Source organism: Tauraco erythrolophus, chromosome 11, assembly GCF_009769465.1.
Source record: "Tauraco erythrolophus isolate bTauEry1 chromosome 11, bTauEry1.pri, whole genome shotgun sequence".
In the NCBI taxonomy this organism is placed as follows: domain Eukaryota; kingdom Metazoa; phylum Chordata; class Aves; order Musophagiformes; family Musophagidae; genus Tauraco; species Tauraco erythrolophus.
Genome location: NC_141475.1, coordinates 13,268,324 through 13,282,400, shown reverse-complemented (window position 1 = coordinate 13,282,400; position 14,077 = coordinate 13,268,324). Strand labels below are relative to the sequence as shown.

Genomic DNA, 14,077 nt, shown 5'->3' with positions numbered 1-14,077 from the left:
CAGCCATAAAGCTGCACTTTTCATCAAGAATATTTGTGAATATGTAACTGCTCTGAAGACATATGGCCAATAAATAATTCAAAGTTATCTATCTTCCCTGCAGTTTTCTTACACACCTACTACCTTTTAATGTTTACTTGGCCTGGAAACAATATTCTTTATGGCACTTCTAGTATAAAAATGTTTACTGACTGGCAGCAGACTATTGATTTCCAGTGCGATACCTTGAAAATAAACTCTTTCCTCCCCAATTTCTGTCTGCTTTGCTCTCCCATATGCTATCAGCCCAGAGAAGCCCTGTTTTGCATTTTGAGTCCCTAAAAAAGTCCATTTTCAATTATTGATTCCAATATCATAACAATGTGATTTAATTCATTATTCCTTTTTCTCTCCCTCTCCCCCATCCCTTTGTGTTCTTTTCAGCTCTATATCCATTTACAGTCCTAAGGAGAATCCTAATGCGTTCGATGCTGCTGCTTTCTTCCAGTCAGTGGGAAATTTCCTGGGGATCTTTGCTGGATCATTTGCCATGGGATCCTCTTATGCTGTTGTCACAGCTTTAATATCCTTTGTGGTTTATTTTCAGAGATAAAATGTACGTATGTTGGAAAAAATGTGTGATATCTGAGACTAACCATCTTTAGTTTGAACCCAAATCATTTCACTGTTGATTCAAGACTTTGCAAACAGTCAAGTCATAAATTGACAGGAAATTTCACTTGTCAGAATCCACAAAGAACTTAATATGCTATTTTTTTTTAGCATTAGGCAAGACTCTGGTCTTTATTTTACTATTTGTTAATAACTACATTTTTAGGAAAGCGTTTTGAAGTATTTTGAGGTTAAAATAGGAAGTTATGAACTACAGACCAGCAGCAATTCTACAAAAAGGCAAACATTAGACAGCAAATCCAGTCAGTCAGTTTAACTAAGCTAGAAATAAAAGGCATGTTTGCTGCCCTGCATTTCTTCTTGTGTTTTCCAGTTCTTCATGTAAAATACTATTGTAGAAAGAGCAGCAATTTTAATCCTCTTGCAGTGATGCAAATGTAAACAAATGCCAGTTTGTTTACAAAACTGGACAAAATTACTTTCTTTTCCCTTTTTCTGGGAAAAGAATATAAAATGTAACCAATTAGGCATTAGTTCAAAACCCGCAAAAGTACTTGAAATACCTGACTTGTAGAATTCACTGTGCTGCATTTTCCTCTTTGAGATACTTTAGAAGCTGCACAATTTTTCCTTAATTCGACTTGTGTAGATGAGGATGGTGGGGGAGCCTGCTTTCTTTCATTCTTTATCGGGTTGGGGGCAATTTTAGTTTTCAAAACAGATGGGTTTTTATTTTTCCTTAGTAATCTTTTAGCACTTGACAAAATTTACAAAGCTGTGTGAGTTCCCTATGTTGGAGACAGGTCTGTTTTTCCTCCTGTCCTGGAGTGCCTTCTTATCAGCAGAAGCCGCTGGTCTCACAGGTAAGTGTGGGATTTTATTGAATAAAAGCAGTTTTATAATATGGCTCTAGTGTAGGAAAACAGAGGTTTATTTTGGGCATGACATCATATATAAAGCTTCTAAAAGCCAGTTTCTATATTGGAGATGGTTTCATCTTTAAAAACAAATCTGTAGAGACATTGCATAGTTCTTCCAAAGATGTATTAGATCAGACTAAAGTCCTCGGTCTTTCTTCCCTACTTTCTCTACATTGCTCATCCCTATTAGTGCCACTATTAATCCCACTATTTTCTGCACAGCTATAGAACCAGAGATGACAGTCAGTACAAGGAAGAAAACATACAATGCCATGTGACTGTCAGAGACGGTGTGCTCCTCTGCATGCACTGCATGTCCTGATGTCCTCTCTTTTTTCCCCGAATATCCGTGACTAAACACAGGATAGGGATATCCTCAACGTTGCCAGTGAGTTGCAGCCACCTCTGTATTATTAAAAAAAAATTCATCTTTTGTTCAGTGTGCCTCCGTAAACACCTTTTGCAACAGAAGAGGTACAGCCATGTGCCAGTGACAGGTAGAAAGATGTGTGATCTGATTGTTTTTTTGTTAATGCTGAGAAAAAAAAACGTGCAATCATATTCAAGTACATACTCAGGGACTGCTTTTTACAACACAAAGAGTCTACAGAAGTTTAGGCAAAAATTGTAAATGGATATAGTTCACCTAGACAGCAACCTATTGTATAGTGTGATTTGAAAGAACCAAGTTTGTTAGGGTCTGATCGTTTTAATATTCTGAAATCTAGTGCTCTAATTAATGTCAGGGAAAATCAGCAGAAGAAAACTGCTTAATAGAGTCTTAATGCAGCCCACGCTGTTTTGTTTGCAAAATTCTTCAAAGTCTTTTGAAGTCAACAGTTATATTTCTACTGACTTCTATGGAGCCAGTATGTTACTTTTTCAATATTAGTCACACAATGATACTATTTCAGAATGAGTATTAACATCTATATCTTCTCACATCTTTGCCTTATTAAATATACAATTTTCTGTCCTGCTTACTGCCAAAATCTTCAGACCAATGCATAAAAAGAGGAGCACGTGAACTAAACAAAAGGGATACCAGCTGGAATAAAAGTCCATTTTGCGTCTTTATGCTTAACAGCTCTTAAAAGTATGACACGATTATTACATAAAAATAGAAGCGAAGAAGGATGATTGTTAATCACTTGCCTCGTACTGGAGGTGATGATTTCCTAATCCAATGACTTGCAAAGAAAGACTGTTTTAAAATACATTGCTAGCTGAGAACAAGGATGCTATGTTTCTGCAAATGCACAATTGATACGTTATACATTACACCCAAAAAGTGGATTTGTAAGGAAAAGGCTAATATATTTCAGAGCCTCAGGTGCTGCGCCAAAGGTAATTTCCATTTCTTGGGCATAGGAACAGACTGTATGTCCAGACAAAAAATAATTGGCACATGTCTTTCATGCATACTGCAAATGTGATGACAGACATAGTCTCTCCTGGTAGTCACTCTGAAGAATGTTTAATTTATCTTTTCTTTTGCAATATATAAAATATCAGAAATAAAAGACTTAATTATTGAACACCACAGATGTTTTTATGGTAGCCACAGTAAGGAATTTTAAATGGACAGAGGGAGAGCCAGAGAAAGTGAGTGGAACCAAAGTAAAGTTCCAATTTATGGGAAAAAATAGAAAATTGTTAGGAAATTTAGCTATTTCTTATAAATAAAGGAATTGATATAAGTATATAAAAGAGAATTGCTCTGTCGACACACAAATTTCCAAGGAAAACATACCAAGCCCTTTTAGGTTTGTCACTAGCCTTTTTTTCAGGGGTATGTTCTGAGTTTCAGGAGGAAATTGTTTAATTACACTGTTATGAGGAGGCTAAGTTTAATCTTGCAAGTTTTATCAGTTGAGCCTTTGTCAGTTTCTGTGAAAGGCTTTTGTCAGAAGATGTTGGGTAGGAAAAAATTGATGGAGCCTTTCTTGTAGCTTCAGAAGTTCAAAGCTGTGTTTTGTAAATCCATTGACTTTACTACTGCTGTGCTAACATTACAATTTAGAGTGGATATTTTTAGTTGTCTCGTGTAACCAGTTTTGATGTTTCTTTCACCTTCTCTCAGTCTCATCTGAAATAGCTCCAACTCCCCTCCCTTCATAATACAACTTTAAACTTCCAGTTCAGCAGGAGAATTACTGTATTGGTTAAGAAATGTTTGGCTGACTTAGGTTCTGTTGGAGGTATAGATTTCAGAGGTGGCTCTGATTTCTCATACCCCTGCTAAGGAAATCTGTGTAAAATGCAGTTATTGCGTGCAGTCTCCCACATGGGTATGTGCCGCACGAAGCATGTGTTGCAGAATACGCGGAGAGCCCGAGGAAAAGCCAGTCATCCCTCAGAACACAGTCAGCTCTTAATCCATACTCTATTAATTTCCAGTCTTTTCCAGATTTCTGGCTTTGTCCTTTGTCTTACTTAATGCATACATCAACTAGTTTTACAGTCAATGTGTCTATCCTCAAAAGCAATCATTAGAACTAAGAGAGCATCATAACCATGCAGTGATGCTACTGAACCGCTCCATTCAATGAACTAAATTCCTAGTTTGAAGTCTTTGACTTCAGTAGACTTGCTTCAAAAATTAATGTGATCGATTGTACATTTACGCCTATATTCGTCTTCATTTTCCTTGGATTGTGTTTCCTCTGTTCATTCCTTTTAAATGAACTTCAAAGGATTAACACTGGACACCACCATTTCCCTGTAGCTATTAAGTAATGTAATTGCAAAATAATTTTATTCTTATAATGCTTTCCACACTAGTTCTTCAACCACTAAGAGCCTTTTGAAGTCTAATACTGAAGTATGTCATAATTTATAAATAACAGGCTATATTGTTTTTTGTGTAGATATAGTAGGTGGTACAGCTCACTTCTTTTACTTACAGATTTTTTAAATAAAATGAGAATAAGGAGTAGTACAGGTCAACATTTTATAAAATATTTTATTACTCTACCTCAACATATCCCAAGATATATAACACACAAGATTACAGGCCTGAGCCTGGTTGAAAAATGGATGTGATCAAATCAGCAAATCAAAATAAAAATCTAGGATGGCTACACCATTATTTTTACATTGATAACAGTAAATTATAAATTAATATTATGGTTATTAATCTTACATCTATATCATCAAGCTGTGACACATGCATGATAAATTGATCCTTATACAGTAGAATCTGATTTGTGAATTTTCTGATTTGCCCTGAAGTTTATCATTCCTGGCTGTTGAGCAAAGTTGTAATAACCGAGTACTACAGCAAGGTCAGTGTTAATATATTTACCTTCATTTTCAAACTCCATTACAGAATCTTTACTAGTAGGCTATGAAAATAATCATAAATAATTTAAATTAAACACTTGTCAAAATAAATGAGGAAAGTACATATTGCATTTAATTGCTTGTTCCCTTTCTTTATAATTAACAAAATTTACTAATTTTTAACTGATCACTCAGTGATCAGTCAGTGAAATTCCATAATGTACATGGGCATTTAATGTTGTGACCAGTTCTTCTTGTATCACCTCAGAAGGGATCTATCAAAACATTTCTGTCTGCAGTTCTGAACACTGTGAGCACAATGCAGGTTGGTACTTGATGGGCTTTAGTTCACTGGCCTGACATTATCCTATAAAAGAAAGTCATTTTGGGCTTTAAATTCTCAACTTTGTAGTTTTCTTTCCTTTATTCATAAGTAATGTACCATGTTGTATCATACAGGGAGATAGGTAGACTCCTCTCAGTAATGAGGGAGAAGAAATAGCTTGGCTTCTTAAGTCAAAAGGAAAGAGACCTCAACTCTCTTAAGCCGTAGTTCTGCCACTCCAAGGAGGAAAGGATGAAATTTGGGTCTAATTAGGAAATCAGGCTCTTCATAGATAAGAAGATGGCATTTGCACTGTGACAGATGACAGCTTGGCAAGTAGGCCACAAATTACTAATCCATCACTTGCCAGTAGGACTTCAGAGATGGTTCTGGATGATCTCTATTCTGAAATGGGGAATGTCATGTGGATCCTGTACTTTAGAGGATGCTCTAAATATACTTTGCTGACATATAAGCTAGATCCAATACTCTGTGGTTTCAGTTATCCCTTTAAACAGCATCAATTCACCAAACTACGCACACACTGGAGTCAGTGCTCGGGTCTGGCTAACGTTGGTCCTGTTGTAGGTGCAGCCTTTTAAGACGGCAAGGGAAGAGGAGGAAGGTCTTTCTTTTCAGAAAAGAGTACATTTTCTAGCATGGCATTAGGCTGAGATCGATGCTTAGTTGCATAAAATGAGGACAGTGGAGTCTTATTGCTAGTGAGTAGGTTCGAGATAAACAGGGTAAGCACTCTTGACATATCTAGAATAAAACCTGGTGTGTCTCACCACAGGAGTTCGAATCTAAATTGAATTCAGCAATTTATTTGGGGCTACAAAAGTACAACAGGTCTCACTTGAAGCAGCCAGGTGCAATACCAATTATCAGTCCTCAGATGAGGGCCTAAAATATTCCCTCAGCTCTGTCTTTTGTTGCTTTCTATCACTTCAAGATAAAAATCAACCTCAGACCCAAAGATGAAAGCTACATGCAAAAGGCACCAGCTTCAGTTCTGCACTGGTGCAGGTCTGGTGAAAAAAGCCTTAAGTCTTTGCTTCAGTGTCAAGAAAATGATTAGTCACACTTCTTACCCTCAGTGAAAACACACTGAATAGGGATATTGTTGCTACTGGTTTTATAGCCTTATTACTGCAACACTTTGATGCAGAAAGCAGTGTCTCATGTCCTGCCACACACATTCAATCTGCACTGGGATGTGCCCAGTAGGTGCTGTGGAGATATTCTGACATAAATATCACTCCAAAGTAAACATTACCTGATTTAAATACTTTCTCTATTACCCAGTCTTCATTGTTTTCTTTTCCCCACATTTCACTGCCTTTGATGAAAGACCAGTTCTTGTTGTTTGTTGTACTGTGGGATCTGCAGTACATTGTGTATCATTAGAGAGACATCCCTGAAGCTCTGGAATGGTTCAAAGTTGGGATGAAAACCCATCAGTTTACCTTTACCGAAAGTAGAACTTTTCAAATGAAGTTACATGTTTTATCCACTCCCTTGTTTCCTCAGAAGGTAGAGGTTTGGGTTTTTTTTTTTCTAAATTCCTTTTTTCACCACTAAAAGACCTGACAGCTAGAGACATAATGTCAGTTTTATTGTCTCAGATTAACAAATTCTGAAGTTTAAATTGTGGCCAGACACTTCCAGGTTTGCATTAAAAGCATACTGCACATGCTGCCCTTCTCTGACAAAAGGCAGGCTTTTTTTCCAGTTTTTCTTTTAGCACTAGATATTGAAAAGCAAGGGTACACTTCCTTTGGCCTATTTGTGAAATGACCAAAAAAAAGATTTTGTCTTTCAGTGACAATATAGGAATTATTTTTTAGATTAACACTTATAAATTAATGCTAACACTATAATGTTAATTTCCACACCATCAGCAAAATACTTTTAAAGCTATGTTACTCTTTTATCTTATATTATCTTTTGATATTACTAGGTTTTGTCCTAGCAACGATTTCAACTACAAGTCTTCGTCAAAGCTAATGTACAAATAAGTTCTCTAATTGTCTAAGCAGCTAACAAGCTATCACTATTTCTCTGTTACATAAGGAGCAAAAAAAACCCGAATAAAATGGTAAGTTTTTATTTCTAATAAAGCCTCTTCGAAGAGGTTGAGCTGCAACTGAAACTTTACTAGTGACTATCAACATTTTACTGTGAGGTTTCTCATTTATATCAAATATAAATATTTATATTTATATATAAATATATAAATATCATTTCTCATTTATATTAAGTGAAAAATTTCAGTAACTTTATAGACACAAGTGGCTGTGTTGCCCTTCACAACTGATCACCCATTTCAACTCAAAACATTCGCTGTTTACTTTAGGTTAGCGTGTTGCTCAGCAATTGCAGTACTAAATAGCTCAGAAATTGCTAAATTTGCCACTTCAAAATGAAACAATGTAACGGCACTGAAAAGGCGAACTGAGTCTGCAACAGCCCAAAATTACAGCACTGAGCAGTAAGGAGTGGTAAAAGGATCATCTCACTTCATCTGCCTCCCTGCCTCTAATACATACTTTCTGCAAAAATTTAACCACCTAATTTCTGTCCCATACACAGTTCATACAGTATTTTGCTACCCACTAACTTCAAAATCCAGCTTTAATAGTCTTACAAAGAAATCCAAGATTGTTTTTTCCTTCTAACTAAAAATTTCTGTGTTTGCCTCTTTAGGTACTTCTCTTTCCTTTGTAGTTTCATTAACATGTAAGTGGTTAATACTCTTAAGTAATCATTTTTATGGAAATGCATTACAAACAATTTTCTCCAAGCTTTTTAATGGAGCATTCATTGCGAGAGGCATGGCTGGTACATATTAAGCCTTCAATCCTAGCAACTGAAATATTCCACTGCATTCCCCTGGTCTTCCCTGGGAACAGGGTATCTGGTTTCTACACTTGCATAATTGCACGGTTCAGATCATTTATTCCTATTGTAAAATCAGATTTAGGCTATTTTATTCCTCGTGTCACTCTCTCAGTTCTCTCACAACACATAATTAACAGTTTCTTAGTAGTCAAAAAACATTTTATAATCATAGTTGAATTTAACAGTCAATTTTAAAAATGCAAGACTTGGCATGATGATGATTCATGTAGAAGAAAGTGAATCAGAAACTTTTATCTCCATTTCTGTTACTGAGCCTGGAGCTAATGATACTTAGCAACGTTACTGATTAGCTGTGTTTTTTAACTGAAATGTCATTGTTTGAGCATCCCCTTGCATATTATTAATGGCTTGAGAATTATTAAACTCCCCAGATCGGTTCTGCACAATCAAATACAGTTACTGAGAAAAAAAAAAATAATTAGATGCATTTAAGAGAACAATTAGAGCTCACAAAAACACAAAGTACCTAGAATGTATTTAGGCAGTGACAATGTCACTACTACTCACGTTATTTACTGCAAAGAAAAGTCTTACTGTAGTTAGAAAAAAATTAGTATCAAAACAAACATAAGAAATTGCATATTAAAAAACAAAGATGCAGCAGTTAAAGCTCAGTCAGCTTGTCTTGGCTGCAGAGACTCTGTTCTGTAGAAGTACAGGTAAATATACAATATAAAGAGAACCCAAAAGCGAAGAAAATGCCCATATTGGTTTGTGGAAAACGAAAAAGATTTGCTTTCTCATTTTCTTTCTGAAGGCAGTTATCCCTTGTACCAAATTAATCTCAGAATTTTTTACTCCATACTTTTTTCTTCTATCAAAGGCATATTAATGCCAGGCCTCAGTTCTTCCCAGAAACAAGAGAGGTTTGCAAGTAAAGAAAACTGGATTTTGTTGGACCACATTTTCATGGTTAGCAATCCAAAGAGAGTCAGAAACTTGAGAAAGACATGGTAAGGTAATAATTACTTTCACTGGTATGTGCTGTTCCCCCCCCCCCACACACACACTCGCTCAACTGGAACAGTTTCAGCATTGTCTAAATTTTTATTTTTCCACGTTTCCTGATCTATACCTTGGCTTTAGGGGAGGAGGATAGTTCACATACCTCCAGGGCCCTCTTGCTGCTAAAATTGATGTATTTAAAGGTTTGAATAAGCCTGTTAAAGAACCTATCGAGGCACCAGCACTTTCACCTGACACTTGTTCAGTACATGACCATCCATTTTTCCCTGTGACTGTGTGAAGCCTGGCCTGCTTCTATTAACCCTTTCGAAGTAGAAGATTGTTTTATATTGGGTTTGCTGTGCTAAAGCCTGCAGCACTGTAGCTTCTGCCACCTTACTGAGTCTCTTCTTGCTGGCCTTTGTGAATTTGGGAGAGTCACCATCCTGGAGAAGCTGGAGGAAGCATTATCCACCTTTAAGTCCAGGACTGGAAGGCATAGACTGGGATTGTTTTCACAATTCTACTTCATGCTCTTTGCTTCCAGTAGAACTGGTTTATATATCTCAGTTCATCCTAGTTTAAGCCAATAAATTCCTAGAAAGCTGCTGCGCAGTGATATTGCCTAAACCTGTACAGATATCTTTTTGCTTGCTTTGTTGCCTCAGTGTGTTTCCTTGGATTCATCAGTGTTATTTCAGTACATCAGGAGCCTATGAGCTAAAAATTACCTAACGACTCGCAGAGCAGCCCGTGAGGAAGCAGAACTAAAATGCTAATTAGGGCATGTTGTAGCTCTTGAGGCAGGAGGCAGTGGGTAGAAGGGCTGAAAGGCACAAGAACTAAAGCACTGTGGGGTGGATGGTGGAAAACTGCCGGTACGTGGGCCTCCGAGAGCACAGGCAGGCAGCGATCACACTGCAGGCTGGCTTTGTGCAAAACCAGTTGGTGCTCATGTGGTGAGCATCTAGAAACCGAGCAGAACTTGCGTGTTCCACAGGCTCCAGGAAATGTGAGTGGAGTTTTTCAGGGGAATGATGATCAGAATGGACGTGAACAAGCCTTGAGCTGCTGTGTAAATTATTATCTATGCACACATGCCTGAAGTTGAAGAAAAGCACAGAGCTTGCTTCCTCCATGAGCATTTACATACGGTTACTGGTGTACACTTATTTTTGGTATTCCATTTTCTCCCTGTGTGGTTTCCTTCTGCCTTATCCATGTCCAGAGCTGACAGGAAATTACAGTTATGATCTTATCACCTACTTTCATTACAGTACTGCATTACAGTGACATTACTCAGTGATTCTAGTGACTTAGGACCAGAGCCAGAGAGAAAATACTAAAAAATAAGAAATAACACTATAATACAAGTTTATTTTTTATTATTATTCCTGACAAACCTGCTGCCCTGCCCCTCAAGACCTTCCACAAGCTGGGAAGTATAATTACTGCCACATGGCTACAGTCATTGACCTAGTTATTATGGGCAATGCAGCTTGCACCTTGTAGAGCAGCATTTTTAAGCAATGTGGTGTTGTCCACCTTGCACGTTGTTACACACCACTTATGATAAGGCTAACAATCAGGCACAGACTCAAAAGACTTTCCCCTGTTGCAGTCATTCAGTACCAAGAGCTCTCAAACCATTTAAATGTAATAATTTTTTTTCCCTTTCCTATTCAGTCTCTGCCAAAATATTCAAATAGTCTGAAATCCTTCATGTTACAATTATGTTAGTCTTGCCTAACTGCAGTTTTGGGCCAAATACACGACAATGGAAATGCTATGAATGTGTGATGGAGCAGGTAGAAGATTCAGGATCTTCATGATTTTTAGCAAAGAAAAAAAGATCTATTTTTTTTGAAAGATGCTCTTATAAAACATATTTTAAAGTTCTTTTGTTATAAAATACTGTTAACAGTCTAATTAGCTTCTTTATGCAGCCCTTTGACAAACCTAAGTGAGAACACAGAAGCAGCTAACTCTGGTTTTTCTTTGTATTTCAGGTATTGTTGCAGTCCTTTTCTGTGGAGTCACGCAGGCCCATTATACCTACAACAACCTGTCACCAGATTCCAAAATGAGAACTAAACAGGTAGGGCATAGAAATAACTGGCATTTTGTCTTCAACAGGTGTAAGGAATAGACAGAGGTACTGGCATACAGCCGGATGGGATTTCATTAATGCAAAAGAAGAGACTTGCGTCTTCATTGGGGAAAGACTGGAGATTTTGCCAGGAAAACAGTAACAATTCTCTGGATAAGCAAAATATATAAGAATCTCCTCTTCCCAAGAGGCTTGAGATGTCAACTGAGGAGATGAAGGGGAAGGAGATAACAGTTTACATAACTAACTTCCATACAAAAATACTGCAAAGATAAGGAAATCAAAGAGCTCTGGCCCATAGACTTGAGCAATGACATTGTTTCATTTCTGCCTCATTAAAAATCTGGCATAATTAGAAAGATACTGATGTTTTTCTCCATTGTGTTATTTAGAGTTTAGAGACAAGAGAAGTTTGGTCATCTGGTTGTTCTTTGAACAGGTGACTAGCGTAATTTTAATTATTTTTTAAAACTTGGGGCTGTTCTCAGTACTAGATATATGGCATTGCAATGTTCAAAATACTTTTCAGCACAAAGAGTAATTTTAGACTGCCTCACCACTACCTAAATCCTGTGAGAAGTCATTTAAATGCAGTTTTCTTCCCTTTTAATGTTGACTCGTATGTCCCAAGAACCCCAGGTTGTAGAAAATCTATCTCCTAGAATAAAATGGAAACATATGGTCCAAGATTATAATTTTCATGATGCTATCTGGTACCTTTTTCAGCAATTCCTCTGTTTTAAGCATTGGAAATTCTATGTAGATAATTTTATCACTCCTTGCACATCTCAATTTAATCGAAAATCCAATTTTCTATCTAAAACAGTTTGAGAGAAAAAATACTGGCCACAGTATCAGTTCACCTGTCAGACTCTCTCAGATTTTAAATCACAAAAAAGTTTCTGGTCAGTACTTCTAGAATAAAGTGTTAGCTATTGAACAGGATAAGTCTCCTCAATTGCGTTTCTTCATACCAGCAGAGGCTGATAGTTTCAAAAAGTATTCCAGCAGAGAACAGAATCTTTCTCTGATAACTATATCGTAAGGGAATGACATTTATAATGTGCTATAGAATTGTTTCTATTTTGCAGAAATACTGAATTGCATATGCCATTACTACCCTTGCATATAGCTGTTACAATTTGAATACAAGGCTTTTTCAGGAATTCGCCTGCATGACTTAGCAACACGTAGCCTCAGAGAGAGAAAGATAAAGAGAAAAGGAAAAGTTGTGGTATTTTTAATTACGTATAAACTTTTTCAACCACAGAATTAACTAATGTTTAGCTTAAATGCATAGTGGTTTTGTCCATGTTTACTCTTTCATTCCCTCTCATTCAACAGTGCAAAACAAAATAGTGAAAATAAACTGAATCTACCCTTGAACACAGAGAAAAGAGATTATGTGTTTCTCTACGGAGCTATGAGTTTTATGCACCCCTTCTATTCTGTTTCTCTCTTCTCCCATAAGCTCTTAATCCTCAGCCTCTCTTACGATGTGGTTCAAAAATTGTTGTTAAATTCCTTTGAATTCTTCCAATTTATTTTCTAATCCTAAGATTACCTTTTCATATGCAGCCGTTTCAGTGAGACCTGCACTGCCTCTTTATTTCTCTTTCCCCAAGAATTGTCTTCAAGCAAATTTACTAAGCCACACACTTGGCATTCTCATAATCATATATGACTTCAGTGCATTTTAAATGAATATTATTGCTCAGACAGACAGCTTCGCTCCCAATCTAAGTCAGTTTTATTACTCATTACTGGCCAAAATCAAGGGCTTTTCAGTTCATTTATAGAATTATTCTAAGGCAGTCTCTCTTTTGTTACAATATGACAGATTTTTCAATAAGGACTTGTGAACTGTAATGCACACTGACAAAACAGTGAGTTAAGGCTGAAGCTAAAGCTAACAAAAACATAGAAATTAGATTTAAAACTGTAAATTAGATTGTGAAATTGTGTTAGCTGTTTCTAAGCAAATGTTGTTTCTGTACTGCTTTGCATCACTTTCTTTTCATTTTTTACTGGCTGATAAAATTTCATATCTTGATGGTAAAATTCATTACACAATGATAGAGTTGGTGTTTCTGGCCATGATGCCAAGTTCTGCATTTCTCATAATACTTCATCATTTGCTCTAAACAAATGGATAAGGAAAAAAAAAAAGAAAAAAAGAAAAAAAAGCCAGTATGATTTTCTTCAGATATTGCTATAAAATGAAATTTTATCTACAGTTCTTAAATGAGATTTTAAGAACCTCTATTAAGAATGCCTGTTAAAAGATGCCATGTAATTATTAGTCTCCATGTATCCTTTATTATCCAGTCAATCACTGTTTAACATTCTATGAAAGAGAAATATTAGATTTCAAGCATCTGAAACTTACAGAATCTGAAAGGATAAAGTAACATAAATCTTGTCACAAACAATGGATTATTTTAGCAGCATCATAAAAAAAGTAAGATAACAAAGACTTAGTGAAAATGAAGGCTTTAGAGAGTTTTCATTCAATCCAATTATCCCAGTCCTCTCTAAGTGTTTATAAACATTCTCTCTGTGTGTTTTTATTGTTTATTTTTAACATGAATGATGTTTTATGGCAGCATTTTTAAGTCATTATCGTTGACCTGGCTATGGTCGTGGCGATTTCAACATTAAAATTGACACTGCTATCCGTGGCAACAAGGTTAGGTCAAACAAAGTGCTCCTGAGATTCATATATTTAAAGTTTAATTTACCCAATGTATCTTTAGCGAAGGAGAAGATGAAACTGCTAGGACCTGATCAAAAGCTGTTTGATTCTGTGCAGCTTTCTCTAGAATTATTTACAGCTGCTAGTACAACCTCACATTATGCTGCAGGCAAACAACAGTTGCTTCTAAATCTTGGGACGTTATAGTTCAGATTTTACATTAGGTTCTTCAGATGTACAGTTGAGTTGGGTTGATTTGC

General features: G+C 36.4%; 1 protein-coding gene across 2 annotated transcripts in view; it reads left to right on the top strand.

The window, feature by feature from the left end:
* SLC9A9 (solute carrier family 9 member A9) overlaps positions 1-14,077 on the top strand; it is a 204,946-nt gene that overhangs the window by 81,820 nt on the left and 109,049 nt on the right. For both annotated transcript variants that reach the window (XM_086618199.1, XM_086618200.1), the window contains 3 exons: positions 424-562; positions 1,370-1,475; positions 11,022-11,110. In XM_086618199.1, the coding sequence (XP_086474325.1) occupies positions 424-562; positions 1,370-1,475; positions 11,022-11,110 (334 nt within the window). The remainder of the gene's footprint in view (positions 1-423; positions 563-1,369; positions 1,476-11,021; positions 11,111-14,077) is intronic.